This window comes from Xenopus tropicalis, chromosome 9, assembly GCF_000004195.4.
Source record: "Xenopus tropicalis strain Nigerian chromosome 9, UCB_Xtro_10.0, whole genome shotgun sequence".
Lineage (NCBI taxonomy): Eukaryota > Metazoa > Chordata > Amphibia > Anura > Pipidae > Xenopus > Xenopus tropicalis.
In genome coordinates, this window is record NC_030685.2 from 34,226,465 (window position 1) to 34,244,010 (window position 17,546).

The following is a 17,546-nucleotide window of genomic DNA, read 5'->3' on the forward strand; positions in this document are numbered from 1 at the left end:
ACACAGAGTCTTGCAAAAACCTGCAACTTATCACTGTTACTTATCATTGGCGATGTCAAATGCCAGTGTATGCTGCAACTCAGACAATGGTTTATGAAAGAGGGGGATCAGCACTACAGGAAAACTATGATCCAGCACTAAATTTAATTACCGTCATAAATCCTAGGGTTACTCTCTGCGATTACTTTCTTCTAAGTATTGCATTAATGGAAAAACATTTTAATCAGGTGTGCAAGGTTGCATTAGGTATAAGCCATGAACCTGTTTGGCAATTCTGCTACATTTGGGGGTATATAATAATAACAAAAATAATAATAATGATCATTGTGATGAACCCACTGTCTCCCCAAAATACATCATAAAGAATAAACAGGAGTTCTGAAATCCTACTGGAGTGCCATGGCCAAAAATAATTAGATCTTTTACCACAAAAAAAGGCAAAGATGCAATAGATGGTGGGAACTGTAGTTATAAACTGGTAGTAACAAAGCATAGGATTTTTTGGTAGTTTTGGTTTGAGAAATTGACATGTCCTTAATATATCTTCATACGGACCTTTAAATAGTATATAATGTGTATAACATAGAATGCATGCAGATAACATATACGGATCTAACGGAGGGATATAACAGAAACTTTTAATTCTATTTTCTTGATTTGTTAGCCTCCAGTTTCTTATTAGCATGAAAGCTTCGGTCTTTCACTGGACTTATATGATCATTTTGTTAATTACCCTGCTTTGAAAATTCTGCAGCCATTGCTAAAATGGTGCTCTTTTACTTATATGCATCATTTCATCTGTGCCCAGAGGCAAAAGACCATAATTAATGTTTTTCTTACCACAAGCATATATTTCTGATTATATTCCTGATTAACAAATTGAATGAATTATTCTAGACAAGCGCAGATTATGTTCTAGATTGGCCTCAGCTTTGAATAAAACCCCTTTGGGTTTTTTTTTTTTAAAGATTTGCATTGTAACATTAAACAACTACAATAACATCACAGGGCTATTATTATGGTACTAACAATCCAGAGCATCAAGCTCCGATCAAACATAGCATTTCAGATTTTCCTATATTGAGTTTAGCCTCCAACCTCTGTGGTGCCCCAGTATACCCCTCCCCATCAGTATATGCCTCCCCATCATCCTTGTATTTAAGAACCAGAGTTTTAATCAACCCCATCAAGGTCAACAATTGCATTTCTGATGCAAAGCATTTATACTGATCATATCAAATTTGGACAATCTAGCAAGACATATTATTTTTTCCAATGGCAGGATGTCATGTCTAAGCTTTTTCCATACTGGAACAGGTGGAGAAGGGTCCCCACATCTCTCTGTCAACAGATGTCAGCAACAGACCTTCAGTAAAACTTAATGGAGATTAGTTAGGAGTTTAAGCACCATGTTCCAGAATCTCTGAACTACTGGCCAAGTTAAAGAAAATGGAAAAAAGTGTCTATCAGTGATCCCCAACCAGTGGCTCGGGGGCAACATTTTGCTCACCAACCCCTTGGATGTTGCTCCCAGTGCCCCAAAACCAGGTAGTTATTTTTGAATTCCAGACTTGATGGCATGTTTGGTTGAATAAAAAAAGCTGATAGTGTGCATAGAGGCTACCTAATAGCCAATATTAACCCTTAATTGAACCTCCATGAACTTTTATGATGCTGGTGTTGCTCACAAAGTCTTTTTACATTTGACTCTGGCTCACAAGTAAGAAAGGTTGGGGATCCCTGCTCTACATCTTGCCCATGTGATTGGTACCCCAGGGTATTTTCTTTAGCAGTGGGGTGTTAAATATATCCTATGAAAAAGTTCTTCTGACGTGAGGGTTAGCAGTGGGGTGTTAAATATATCCTATGAAAAAGTTCTTCTGACGTGAGGGTTAGCAGTGGGGTTTTACAGCTGCATCTGAGCACGTCTGTGGGTGAAAGTCTAGCAGGCTGAAGCAGAGAGGTAGCAAGCATTTAAGCACAATTAAGGTACCACACAGTTTAAGCTAATAAACCAGAAACTCATTTACACACATTAGATAATAGGTGCAAGGTACATACCTTTCATCTAAAGTTATTGAAAAGAAAGCAGTGCTCTGGTACCAAGAATCAGTACAGTCCCTTTGCTGTGACTATACTTGCACTCTATAGCCAATAAATTTGCTGACACCAGTAAATAAATGCTTTCTTTGTTTTTTATGCTTTTGGGTTTTTTCTTTTTGACACTTTGAAATTGCACAGGAAAGACAGCAGAGTGATTATATGAGAGTTTCTCAAAGGTGCAAGATTTGTTGTAAATGTAGAATTCAGATAGCTTATAAAGAAAGGGAAAAGGAATGATATAATGGAAGCTGGAACGTACCCAACAGATGCATTGCTTGTATAGTAAATATGCCAATATGTACAATACCTAAGGTTGTTTAGCATCCAGTTAAATCATTTAATTTAACTGGACAATTAATGAAACTCTGCATGCAGTTGCATGTAGCAAAGTAGCCTTTTAAACTGTCATTTGAGATCTTTTGGGATAAATACTTATTTGGCTTGTGATCAAATAACTGTAACCCTATGGACACCTCTTCTGGCACTTCTGGCAGTGTTACACTCCACGTGCGGCACTTACAAACCTGAATCACTCAGGTATTGGACATGGGACAAACCTAAATCACTCAGGTATTGGACATGGGCCAAACCTGATTCACTCTGGTATTGGGAGAGACTGGGTACCTGGTACTTGGTAGCACAGTGCCTCTACCTAGCGGGATCCGGGAATGCACCTACGGGTGGCCCCACTAGGAACAATAATAATGCACACACAGTACTTGATAAACGTAATAACTTTTTCTCTGAAAAAAAGGGAAGACTAATACTTTTAAGCACTACATCCCCAACATCTCCAGTGTGGCATACAGTTACACATATGGTCATACATATGGTAACTCATCTTATTTTTCCCCATTGAAGCTATACTTACAGGAACCAAGGCCAACATAAAAATTGAGGAACCCAAAAGTTCCATCCAGCCTTCTCCTGATGCCCCATTCCATTCTCCAACAGCATCACCATCCAGTACCTTTTCTCAGTAGGACCCTTGATACCCCATAACATGGCAAAAAACAGTTGTACCAGCTTTGCCAGGTGGTTATCATATGGACTCTTCTGCACACCAGGCTGACCTACTCTATACTCCTTGGTGGCCTAAGTGACTAAAACAGTGAGCTATGTCACCAGCTATCCCTGCTCATACTAAGGGGCACATTTACTAATCCACGAATCCGAATCACGAATGGGAAAAAAACGTATTGGAAACGAAAATTTCGTAAGATCACAAATATCACGAAAATGCTTACGAAAAAATCGTATTAGTCACGATAATATTGTATTTGCGATCCGAAAGTCACAAAATTTTCGTACAGAACAATTGTAAACAGCAGTAAAACTTTTCCGTTTTTTTCGTGCAAACGTCCGAAAAAGTCGTGCGCCGTACGAAAAAGTCGTGCGCCGTACGAAAAAGTCGTGCGGACGCCCGAAAAAATCACCGAAAATACGCTCGGAGCGTGCTTTTGTAAATGTGCCCCTAAGTCTAACATAACCATTTCACAAAGTATACTTGCCTTGCCTGGCACCACAGGCTTATGGCTTGCTTCCAGATAAAACCCAGCCAAACAAAGAGGTCCACAGCTTGGCCTTGATCTTCCCTTCTCTTATATGTTTCGGGTTTATCCCTTCTCCTGATATTTTTAAGGAAGTTTATACCCTCTAGTGGTCACTATCACTAGCATTGTAAATGTTTCACCCTCTTACACACAAACTGAGCAGTTTACCCCTCACTGCAGTATGTGTCTGCACCACTTACATAGATCTTTTCAGTAACCCCACAAGTGGGAATTGCCATCATGAAGAATTCTGGTGGGAAAACATGACATAATTACAACAGAGATAACATTTCTGCCAATTTTGGCTTTGCAGTTGTTTCAGAAAAGTCCTCAGTATCATAAAGTCAGGCTTAAACAAAAACTTAATTTGTTATGCAGAAATAACACTCTTGAGTTATTTTAGTTGTAACACTTTGTTATATTTCCCCCCTGTACAATAAAGAATACGGCAACATTTAATTCAAAACATCTTTTCGCGACAGCAGATGGATTCTCATCTGATTAGCGGAGACAGTTTAATAAATAGTGTGTGGCCATGTCTTAATAAAATCTGCAGGCATGGCACAATCTAATCTCCACTTTATTCTGTCACATTAAACAGCAGATGTGTTTATGCACAAACATTTCAAGCGCTAAGCAGAAAATTTGTTTCCATGGGCCAAAATCAAGCGGCTAGGCAAGATTGCTGTTTTCCTAACAACTGGCTTGCCTTTCATTTATCAGTGCACAGTGAGGCCAGTGACATTCCCCTGAATATGGTGGATTTTCTCACAGCAGAAACATCCCAACTATATAGTTGTGCTAGTGATAATCCATTAAAGGAGATATAACCCCCCCCAAAAAAACTTGCTTAAAGAAAGAAAATCAAATTCTACCAATAAACATTCACTGAAAAATGTCATTGGTGTTAATGTTATTTGTAAATGTCCTCTCAAGCAACTCTTCTGTGTGCATCAATCAGAAGCTGCAAGAAAGGAGTAAAAATAAATAATAAAATAAAATAAATAGGGAGCACTTATCCATCGGATCTATAAAATCAGCTTAAGCAACACTGTATTTTGATAAACTGAATTTAATCAAGAACTTAGTGAAGAATGATTCTATTGTTAGACCCCACCTCCGAGGTGGCACATAGTTTTATGCAATAATGTGTTTCTTGAGTCTGGTTTTGCATAACTGTGAGCTCTGTGGAGGACTTTAGACAGCACTGATAGAAATCTTGTGTTTGTAATTTGAATTCACCGTCATTGGCAAAACATTTTGCTGAGTCTTAGATATTGCCCTCTAGGGATTCCATTAATCATATTTCAAGGAAGTAAACAATTGCTTAACTGGCATATTGGCTTCCTTTAGAAAGTAGGTTCAAGTTCAACTGCCTCATGAGTGTCAACGTAAAATGAAAACGTTCCAAAGAGGTAGGAATCTCTAAGAACACTTCATGAATACTCTTAGCAGATGTTCTAGCATTGTAAGTAGTATAACACTCTCTGTGCCATCTGCATTCTCTGCGTTTCATCCCTATGTTACCTTTACACCGAATTTAAATGAAGAATCAACACAAAAGCAAATGAAAAAATATTTCTAGGGCTATATTTTTTGATCTGGTCATCCCTTAAGATCTGTTCCTCTCCACAGTTAGCAGCATTTAGTACCCCCCTGTCTTAGTTTAAAACACTTGCACTATTGAGCTCCATCTTTCATTCTCAATTCCAGTCTCTAGCTTCTCTGATTTGTGATACTCTTGTTTATACCTATAACTTAATTCTTTCTCTCACCAATGACTTCCATGACCCCTTACAATATTAAATATGATTTATGGTTTATTTATTTGATTAGTGCACCACACAGCAAATTATCCTTTACATACAGTACCACGTGCATCAAGTGTTTGGCCTTGTCAACACATTTTGTAGTAAAATCACTTAAACAAACAGATTAATAGCACTGTAATGTTTATGCACAAGTCTGTTGCAGTTTTATGATGCTCCTTGTCTCCAGCATCTGTGACATAAAAAGCCAATAAAAATGGCATTAAGCTAAACGTGTATATAATTTGCCTGCTAAGAATTGTTGTAAATATATGCAGTAAAAATATTAAGGAAAAATCATTTAACATTAACACCTTAATATGGTTATCGTGTAGAGAGAATGTGCATAAAGCCTAGAAGCGCAATGCTGCAAAGTTAAGTAAAACTATGTTAAAGTACCAACTAGCGCACCAAGGTACAATATACATAGTCTGCCTACATGAAGCTAAAAACATCCACCGATTAATTATCCAGGCGCTATGATTCTAAAACACCCATCAAATCAACATCATTATGTCTGGTGCTAACACTATCATTAGGCCAATGTGCACATTAATGCTCTGTTCTAAATCACTGCAAATTGTTGCAGCATAACAAATCAATGCTACCGCTATCTCACAAATATCCCTGCAATGCAGATCACAATGTTTTTAGGCCCAGGCTGTAGATGTATTGCAGACTTTGCCCAAATTGCTCTTATGATTTTCATTAACTCTGAACCAGTTTACTCTTTGATTTTTGACACATTTAGGTTAACAGGTCCATTAAAGGACAAAGAAACTCAAATGCACTTGGGGTGCTAGTTTAGTAGGCATCCCATCTCTTTTTTCTTAGAGCTGGTGCTCCTCTGTAAAAAATGTGCTGGCACTTTCTATTAGAGTGATGCACCACCATATTCACAGTATTATAGACTACAGAACCTACCACTATATTTATCAACCCTCAGCAGCACAAGGGACCTATGGGGGAATAAGCTAAAATGTCACACTCGGACAGAAAGAACCACAAACTGGTGTGTTTTTTACAGCAGAAAAGCACCAACCAGGGGAAAAAGTGAGCAATAATATTTACTTGGGGTTGGCTAACAGACACCCACTAGAGAATTGTCCATGCTCTTTAAAGTATTTAGCTCCTGGTCCTTCAAAACTGAACCCAAAATTGCTCCAAGTTGCAGTTCAAAAAGATTGAGCACAGTGTCAATCCCTAGCCCTTGGGATGTAATGAGATGTTATTTTACTTTTACCAAGGATACTGTCTATGATTCCTGTCTAACATATACTGAAATGTACTCTCTACCCTGCCCTATTCTGTTTCTTTTGTTGGTTTTGTATTTGTACTCCCTACTTACTATACAGTAAATACATTCTGTGTACTTACAATAACACATCATTTTTACTTATAGCATCTGCACTTCTAATGGTAAGACAATCACAAAAAGGAGATGAGCTTTGTAGCGCAAGAAACTTGTAGTCAGACAGCATTCCAGCCTCACATATTGTACTTCTCTACATCAGTGATAAACAAATTTTCCCTCTTTTTGTAAATCGCATGCCAATTAGTACATCTGCTCCGTTGAATCTTTCCTCCCAAGTCTCCCATCCAGCTGACCAGATAATTGTAAATGAATCACACAGAATATAGATGATATTCAGACCGCAGCTGCCCACTGCTAAGATGGTTGGCAGATCTAACCTCCCACGTCTCTGCTAAAGCACAAATAATAATGTTTCACTGGAAGAAATATGTAATCTGTGGACAGATGGAAGAATTAAAAGCATGAGATGAAAGTAAGGGTTACTATAGGAAGAGGTTTCTTGCTATAAAACAAATGAAACACTAAAATTATGAACTATATTATAAAATCCACAGAAGAAAATGGTTGTCGGACTGTTTCATTATCACTGGTAAGTATGGTAGTAGGCACTTAATCATTTAACATGGCATATTCTACACTCCTAAATAAATGTTTGCAACATGTCCCACATAAGTACACTACTCTAGACCAAACACCTAACACACATAATATGACAGATGTTGACCCACTTCCTCAGGTGTTTGCTTCTGCATTCTGCCACCACAGGTTCAAGTTCAAGGTAAGAATTGGGGAATTCTTTGTTTGAGAGTAGATACATTTTTGGATTAAGCTCAGTGCTTTGGAAGAATACTTTTAAAAGTGCCAGGTCAGCCAGACATCATTGCACAATTACAATACTGCTAGGCAATACAGTGCACAACATGTACTTCTGAAGTGCTCACCTTGCAGCTTTACAGCTGTTGTAGTACAGTTTTAAACCAAGATCAACATCAGTCATAGGGCCCCAACTTGGATCCTCAACACACAGACTGGCCTCTATTTACTATGTAGTGTTTTTGTAAACGTTTAAGTGAAAAAACCATTAAGATGCCAATGCTAATATATAATGAAATCTTGTTATCTTTGTGCGGATACTTTACTGATGAAGCGTGCTTACAAACTAGATGGACAAACTGTTTGGACACTAATTTGCTATATGCTCTTATAAAAATATTTGCTGCCTCCTCTTCATTTATTTACATTTGCCTAACTGGTACCCAACACACATTATCCCAAATATATGATAAAAGGCACTAAGATTGCCCAGGTGCAGTAACACATAGCAACTAATTTACTCTTATTGGCCAAAAAATGCTACCTGCTGATTGGTTGCTATTAGTTGCTGCAAACTTTTGACACTTTTAATTTAATTCAAGTGATTTACTTTCTCCAGAAATACAGCAACCTTGGGAAATTTTGTAGGTCTGCCTCAGGTAATGATCTTTTTATTTTCAGAATTAAAGGTGAATAAAACTTGATTTTAAACTTATTTGTAAATATAATTGCAGTTAAAGCAATATCTGTCTATTCTTTGCACTGCTTGTTCTTACCACATGTACCACTCAAACAATGTAACAGTACTTGTCTCTTCACTAGCAATGACCTAAGTGCCCCAATCCTTTTGATTCTTGGCTAGAGGACAGCTGACTACTATATTATTATTCTAATGGGAGTCAGGGCTAGTAAAGAAAAGGCACCGAGGGATACTGCTTTCCAGTGGTGTCGCTACCATACCCCCCTCAACAGACAATGCAATAGCATCTTCACTGTCATAAACAAGTTTCCCTGACTTTGCCCCAACCCATTACCTTACATGTGTCCTGTTACCACTCCTGCACTTTCACACAATACTCAGTTAGGGGTATGATAGAAAGTAAATCATATACTCAGGCTTGTAGATTTTGCCTGTTTTATAAGTTGAAATCTCCCTTGAGGCTGAGGGCATCCACCATCATGCTTTCCTTACAAAATATTCCCCCAGTGCTGTCGAATAAAGCTATCAGACGTCTGAGGACTAGGGCTGTATTATAGACAGTATTTCTCTGACTTTGTATTCACTTTTGCCTTCCTGCTCAAGTTACAAGCCCTACAAACAGATCCAATCCATAAACTGAAAATGATTGATTTTGTACATTTCCCAATATATTGATTAGACTAACTAAGGCACTGATTAGGCTTATAAACAGATAATGTAAGTTCTGAGGAACAATACAACAACAGCTTAACCCACAGACTAAATAACTAATAATAAGATTATTCACATAAATCTAGCAGCCTAGGTCTGACTCATCTCTGCTTTTAGGGTAGCAACAGGAAAGAAAAGAAGATTGATTTGGAGGCTCTAATTACCACCTCTTCCTAAGGGAATGACAAATCTATACAGAAGATTGACTTGAAGCAGTAATTGTGTGTTTATCTGCCTCAACAAGCGGTTGTGGGGACTTAGGGTACACAATAATTATTGTAATCACATGATTGATACAGAGGTGGTATTTGGTTAAAACTGTAAACTCTGATACTGCATGAAGGAATGGTTTCCACCTGTACTCTGATTTTTTTTTTGTCCTGCAGAGATATAATAACCTGTTAAAGTGTGGGCAGCCCATCTACAGACAGTGCCAGCAGAAGTATACCAAGTTAGTATTAAAGGGGATGTAACCACTCAAGCAAAGTAAAGTACATATACTCAAAGTGCTCTCCTTAGAGACACCCCTGTAATTTCAGGTTTCTTTACCCTAACTTTTGAGTGACATGGCTCTACTTGAACTGTGCAGGTACAATGGTTAACTACACAATATGACACAACAATAAAGCAATATTTCCAAAAGTGAGAGTATTTATTATTATTATTATTATTAACATTTATTTATAAAGCGCCAACATATTCCGCAGCACTATACAATAAGTGGGTTTCATACATTGGAGATACAGAGTAACATATAAAGCAATCAATAACCGATACAAGAGGTGAAGAGGGCCCTGCCCAAAAGAGCTTACAATCTACAGAGTAACCAATAGTGACTTGCAGGCATGCTTTAAAGGACATGTAAAAAATGAATTAGTGAATGGCCTTTAAATATCTGCCTCTCTAGTTGTTAAAAAGTTAATAGTAAGGCTGGAGCATCCCCTTAATGACTTCTTCTCCAATGAAGAGATAGCATTATTCGTTCCCACAGAAACTCTGCTCTAGTTGTTTTTCTCTTAACCTCCTTTCCTGAGCTCAGCTTAATCATTACAGAGTTCAATCCAAGCAGGACTTTTTATCAAAGTATGTTCTGCCTGTGTAAGCCTGCATGCTTGATGAAATTTACACTGAATAAGGGTCTTTGTGCACATGCACTGTTTGCAGATGTAAATGTTACTGATGAAATATCAGAGGGAAATGACACCAGGTGAAAGCTGCTATTTGTTTTAGGAAAATGTAATGTTCTGGTGAACAGAGGGAATATATGCATGCCACATATTGCGAACCCAAACCCCAGGAGGAGTGACTGGACTCCAGTCTAAGGGGCTGATTTACTTACCCACGAACGGGTCGAATGGAGTCCGATTGCGTTTTTTTCGTAATGATCGGTACTTTGCGATTTTTTCGTATGTTTTGCGATTTTTTCGGATTCTTTACGAATTTTTCGGATCCAATACGATTTTTGCGTAAAAACGCGAGTTTTCCTATCCATTACGAAAGTTGCGTAAAAAGTTGCGCATTTTGCGTAGCGTTAAAACTTACGCGAAAAGTTGCGCATTTTTCGTAGCGTTAAGTTTTAACGCTACGAAAAATGCGCAACTTTTCGCGTAAGTTTTAACGCTACGCAAAATGCGCAACTTTTTACGCAACTTTCGTAATGGATACGAAAAACTCGCGTTTTTACGCAAAAATCGTATTGGATACGAAAAATTCGTACAGAATCCGAAAAAATCGCAAAACATACGAAAAAGTCGCAAAATATTCGTTTTCAAGTCGGAACTTTTCCAATTCGGGTCGGATTCGTGGGTTAGTAAATCAGCCCCTAAGCGTGCTTTCTTGCCTGGCCCTCAACTACTCAGGTGCTGCCAGGTCTTACCTCACAAGAATCCAGGCACTCCAACAGGGGCAAGCAAGGCCAAACTACAGGGAAGGACAGAACTAGACATAGTCAGACAGGTCAGGTTAGTACCAGAAAAGAGCTGTATAATTAGGAGGCAACTAAAGGTCAGGAACAAGCTGGGGTCAGAACCAAGAAGTCACACAGGAAACAGGAGCAGGGAAGCAAGAATCAGAGCACCAAGGAACAAGCAAGCTTGACCTATAATGGGCAGTGACTGAATGCAAAGCAGAGGGTTATAAAGGCAGGATGATGGTTACTGAGAGGCTGTGACCAGATTAACATCATGTGAAACCAGCCATGCCTACATGAATATGCAAGGATACCATATCAGTGAACCAGGACCGTGGCTTTCTGCTCATATAGAGTGCTGGTATAAGAGTTTGTATAGCAACATCTAGGTCACCCAGGCGGGATGTTACAAGCAGTACAAATGATGTGGTTTCAGGGGGGAGATGATGTGTGAGTATGTTATAGTTTCTGCCAGCGCCGGATTTGTAATCAGGGTGTCCCGAGGCCTCCCCCGTCCGTCGCCCGATCAGCACCAAAGTCCCCCCTCGCAAACGGAGCAGTTGGGGGGAGGTCCCTATGGGAGAAAAAGTTTAACATTTTGGTGCGGCATGCCACCTCCAAATTTGTGCCACCCTAGGCACGCACCTGTGCCTCTTAAAAATATAATTGCAATTTTATTTATTATTAACATTTAATTATAAAGGGCCAACATATTCCGCAGTGCTGTACAATGGGTGGGTTACATACATTGGACAGACAGAGTAAAGGTCCCTATACACAAGCAGAGATCTTCACCCGATATCCCCAACTACGGGTGGGCGATATCGGGGAGCGTTTAGGTAAAAAAAAAAATAATTTGATCGTTTGGCCCCAGATTATGTGGGCGGCAATGGGGCAGTCGGTCGGGCAGGCCCCTCGTTTCTGCCCCTACACGGGCCGATAAGCTGCCGAACCGATCCAAGGGACCGATATCGGCAGCTACTATCGGCCCGTGTATGTGGACCTTAACATATAAAGCAACCAATAACCGATACAGGAGGTGAAGAGATTTTATAATCCCTTCAATGGTGGATTACATTTACTAAAATTTACTTTGGCCAAATCTATAAGCCAATATCGTAGAACATTATTTTCCTAAATAAAGATAAACATATATATATATAGTCACAAAATAATGTGACCCATGCAATGTTCTAGTGGGAAAGAATCTTGATCAGCTAGCTGAATCTCTAAGGTTTCGTAAAATTTAGGTTCCAGCTTTTTTATATAGCAGGGCAGCAAAATCCCAGATTGCCCATGGCTAAATCAAAACTGCAAGACTGCTCCACAGAGTCCTGGTTATTTTTATAGATATTAATACAGCAGAAAACATGCCCAGGCAAGAGAACAAGGGAATAGTGAGTTCTACAGTGTGACTGAGCACTTACAGCTGGTGTGCCAAAGACATTAATACTGGAAGTCAAATCTTCTTGTGAGAGAGCATGTAATTCCACTACTTCTAATGTTAGACATAGAAATTCAATTGACTGCACCTCCCAAACTTCTTCTTTCAGGTGACCAGATGACCATGTGTCTCTTGTGACAATTACTAACCCCCCACCCTTAAATGACTGCACCCAAGTTCAGTGTATCCTCCCAATCTACTAAGTACTGAAAAATATTTTGCTGCTCTGTGGGGCTTGAACAGTTAATTTCCGGTTCCCTGTTTGAGCAATGAGCATCTTTTGTCCTCACAGTGGAGTAGGAGGGCAGCTCCAAATGTGTAAAAGCCATGCTAAATTCAACATTGCATATATCAGGGCTATATTTCTGGGAACCCAAGGGCAGGGCCTAGGGCAGCTTTTTGGGGTGTCTATATAAAAAACAAAAATGAAATTCAAAAATGCCCTACCCAGACACATGTGGCGACAGAGCTGAATGCATATATTGCTCTCTTCCGAAGCATGTACATACACAGATCAGGGGCAACAGAAGCCGTGCATAAAATCTGAAAATCTTACCAGGAATGGAATAACATGAGACCAGGAGGCAAAGACCAGAACTTACAAAAAATCCTCACAGGCCAATTGCGTGACTGCTTATCTCAGGCTAAAGCCACACTTAGCATATGGCATATATTTTTCGGCAAGCCAAAAAACGCATGCGGAAAATATCGCCATACGCTTCTACCTGTGCCTGCACCCGAATGAATGGAATACACTTGAGGGCAGGTACATGTAGCCAATATAGCCGAAGATATGAAGTCTCGCATTTTTTGTTTTCTATATGTGCCTGCACCAGAGCGTATTCCATTCATTCGGTGCAGGCACAAGGTAGGATAAATTTACAGTAGCGGGGGGTATTCTCGGCAAGCGTTTATCGTCTTGCTGAGAATACACCTGTGTGGCATTAGCCTTAAATTTTGGCAGTGATAGTCATAAGTAGGGACAGGGCTCCAAGGAACCCCAGCCACATCACTCAACCTTGCCACGGAGAAGTGAGCAAGGATTCTAGTAGGGCCTCTGCAATTAGGTTGAATAAACTCATTGTAAAGGTAGAACTGAACAATAAACAAACAAGGGCTCATTTGCTACTGCAAAAATAAAAATGCATCATTCCCTTTTAATAGATGGGGCAGTATGGGGGCAGTGGGTAACACCTCTGCTTTAAAGCAATGGGGTCTTGAGTTCTATTGCAGCTAGGGCAATCTGGATAATTAATAGTCTCAGGGTAATGAGACAATTTGAAAGCTGATTTAGAGTGGTTTCAGCTATTCAGCACCAATCAACACACTAGGGCTCATTTGCTATTATGGGGTTCTGAGTTCCATTCTGGCCAGGGCTTCACTCTGAAACATACATACAAGTTAACTAGCTTCTGATTATATTACACTGATCACATCTACTCATCTGGTACAATGATGAAACAGGCAGAGATGGCTAAACAGAGATGCCTTCAGAATAATCACAGAACCCCTAGGCCACTGACCATATAAAGCTCCCAAACATTTGCAGCGCCAGAAAAAGGGAGCTTGGCTGAAACCTACAATTTTATTAAAGATACTGCAAAAGTTATGCTAATTGCTAAAGTGCTCAGGAAAGCAAATTCATATTGGGGGATTAGCTGCCCTTTAATCTCTTCTGTTTGAATACAATGTTGTCCTGTGTAGTCACTAAAATGCTATTTATTAAGGATCTGTAAATAAGACCAGCATCTTCTGATTCATAAAATCATAATAATAATAATATAACTTTGTTATGTGCATGTCACAAATAACTTTTCCAAATATGCAATAGTTCCCTGTGCTTAAACACTTCACATTGTGGAGGCATATAGCATAGGCAGAGATGTACTATTACTTCCAAGATTCATAACAGACTTTAGCAGAGCTGCAAGAAGAACATGAAAGGGTGTTTGGAGTCTGAAATGTGAAGAAAGCTATTTAACCCTCTCACTGCCAAGGATACGAGAATAAAAAAACACAGTTGCCAGGCAGATTCTGAAGCAGGAAGAAAACAAGGTCCTGATTGGTGGAAGCATATAAATAACTATAAACTTGTATCCACAGAGCAGGAAGATTGAGAACAGGAAAATTGCTAACTATAACAATGAATAAAAGCAAAATAAAATCCAAGCATACAAAAACAAACAAACATAGTACATTAAAGAACACATATAAGAAAATAGCACTGTAACACATTCTCCTTAAGGTTACCTTTTATGGTTAATAAACCAACCATTTATGCTAAGTCTAGATACAATTGCCCAGTTGCTATCTTTAGATTTTTTCAGAGTATGGAACAGCAATAAATATGTTCTTTGGAGGCCCATAGCTGTACAGACTAGCACTGCATGTGATGTTAGTCTAAATCTAAAGTAATAAGAGTCTTATATAGCCCTGTGAATCTTCTGCGAACGCCAGATTTCCCAGAACAGAAAGTGTCCCAGAATATGTGTGTAATTCTCACAGACCAATAAAGATGTTAATGGAGAGCTATCAGAATATTCTACTCAGTACTAAATACTAAGCTAAGCCAAGATAAAAGGAAAACTGTATTTCAAATAAATGCCAATGATTCTAGAGCTTTATACAAAAATATATTCATAGATCTATTCCTGGAATTTAATTACCCCCTTTGATATAGGATTATTAAGTTTCAGCAGGATCAATGTATTGCCACTAGAATAACTCTGGTATGATCACTTGCACCTATCAGTGTTTGCACTTCTTCTACACTTCTTCTCTTGAGACTCATATATGTCTCCATCAAAAGTTTGTAGATGTTACCTATAGCTCTAGATAAACCCAAATTGTTGTAATTACAAGCAGATTATCAAAAGTGATGTAATTCTTTATTACTCATCACTATCTCCAAGATAAAAACTGTATTGCTTGTACAGTAATGTCTAATCCCCTGAATAAAAAGTGCTATATTTGGTATGCTGGGTTTTGTTTATTATGTATTTTCAAAAGGATTTAGTAATGCCATGTTTCTAGTGGCCTTGTGGGTGAATTCTGATATCTGATCTATACCTTTTACTGATTTATGCTGAAACCAAAGCATTTCCTCAGAAGGCTCCTCATTAAATATGTACCATGGACACATTAACTTGTGCATTCAATCCATCAGTTATACTCGCAACTGTCCTTAATCTTGTATAAAACTCACACCAAAAAGATTTTAGCTAAATTAATGACTGATTCAGAACAAACTGTACAATAGAGTGATAAAGCCCCTTTCCTGGGATCAAACAACATAGACCAAGAGAGAAACAAAGGGAGCAGGAAAGCCATGTGGATCAGAAAACAAAGACTGACAAAAATCAAAAATATCTTTCTCGGTGGTGTATTTAGCCAATATGCTGATTTGAAATGACAGCTGCTAAAACAGAATGACTGCAGACATGAAATGTTTCCATTGGGTATTTCTCCTATACCTATAATATGTTGATAAAGTGCCGCGTAGGTGAATAGTGCATTGGGAATATACATACACATATTTGGAAAACAAGCATGATTATTAAGCTCAATAAATTGCTCAGGTTAAACTTTGCCTATACAAATTAAATAATTTTACCATATTAGATTGCAACACGATGAGCAGAAAATATATACCCCTAAAGCAATAGGAATTAATAAATATTGATCATTTTATATAAGAACAGGGTATTGTGCCATAATATTTTGGCTTCTTTTTTAACTCCAGAATATTTTCTCCTCTAAATGGCAATACGTAACATGGGACATATGTCACTAGATCAGCCAACATTGACATTCCATAATACTGCTGAACTACAACTTACAATTTTGACGACTGCTTTTGACAATATCCGTGTATTATGAAACAAAGATATGCAATTGGCTTGTCCTGAAGCACTATTGTGCCATTGCATATTAGTCACAGTTTATTTGATTTTAAAGTACAACTCTTCAGTATTAAATATTACTTGTGCTGTCCAGAGTGGGTGTTCCTGCAATGTTATTGGTTTACACCATCACACTGAGGTGTGGGATAATACTTTAAGGTCATTAATCACAGCACATGTTTAGGATTCCCAGCGACTATTAGATATTTTGCTGTGCTTTCCATGGTGCTGAAATCTGGGACACACTGCCTGGGACCAACAGAGAACACATGACTATTGAGTACCATCAAACATAGCAGAGCATGTCTGCAGAGAAACCAGTCTTTTGCACTTTATGGCACACAGACTAAAGGTGACCAATTAGTAGCCCTCCATCAGATGCCTAAATACAGTTCCCAGCATCTCACAACATTCAATGCCTGACAAAAGGTTGGACACTTGTAATGTAGAGAGAAGATGCGGAGCTAATAAATATCAGCAGGGCAGCATGTGTATGCATGGAGTGTAACATTAGCAGGCTGGTTATTAAACTGGCAGCGTGTTCCAATGTAACCTCAGTTCCTGTATTCACAGACTCAGCACTTACTTGTGCCTCCTGCTTTCCAGTCAGTCTCCTCCACTGCTCCATAGCTCTTCATGGGCTTCTCTGTCTCTTTACTGGCAGAGATAGATTTCTTTAACTCCACGGATGTCTGCATGGCTGCCTATGCTCCCTTCTCACTGTGCACCTTCTATTTGCCTCAGTTGTTTTGCTCCTGGATAAGCTGATAGGTGGTGGGTGGTTGAGGGGGAAGGACAGTGCCGGTTTCCACTCACTCCATCCTCATGTCTCTTGGCTTTTGGGGAGGGGGGGCTGGAGGGCTGGGCTGTGACGCAACTGCATCCCTGCGGGGCTCTCAGGAGCATAAAGGATGCTGCGCGCATGCACTGAGGAGAGCTTGTTTCTAGAGCTGGGTACCGCAGAAAGGGGAATTCAGATTAACCTCTGCATGACTGGGCTAATCACAACCTTAGTGCTACCCTGGTGCATGGCTGAAAACTGTTGCAATAAAAAAAAAAAATAAAGGTTTAATCAAATATAATTTACTGCATGCAGTCTAAAATTATAGGGACCTAATTTAATATTGAGATCTATAGGACAACATAATACCTTTATGGAACAGTAAATAACAGTATTTCAGCGTGAGCAAAATTATATCTCTAAACTGATGACCATTTAAACGTGCTTAACATCTGCATTGCCAACCCATACTCCACAAACATTTGTATTAACTGAAGATAACACAAG

At 38.9% G+C, this 17,546-nt stretch overlaps 1 protein-coding gene across 1 annotated transcript in view; it reads right to left on the bottom strand.

Moving 5' to 3' along the window:
- The window catches only part of bmerb1 (bMERB domain containing 1), a 115,660-nt gene extending 98,686 nt beyond the window's left edge, over positions 1-16,974 (bottom strand). Inside the window, 1 exon segment of the mRNA NM_001142078.1 lies at positions 16,845-16,974. Coding sequence (NP_001135550.1) covers positions 16,845-16,956 — 112 coding nt within the window. The 5' untranslated portion in view covers positions 16,957-16,974.
- Positions 16,975-17,546: the final 572 nt, after the last annotated feature.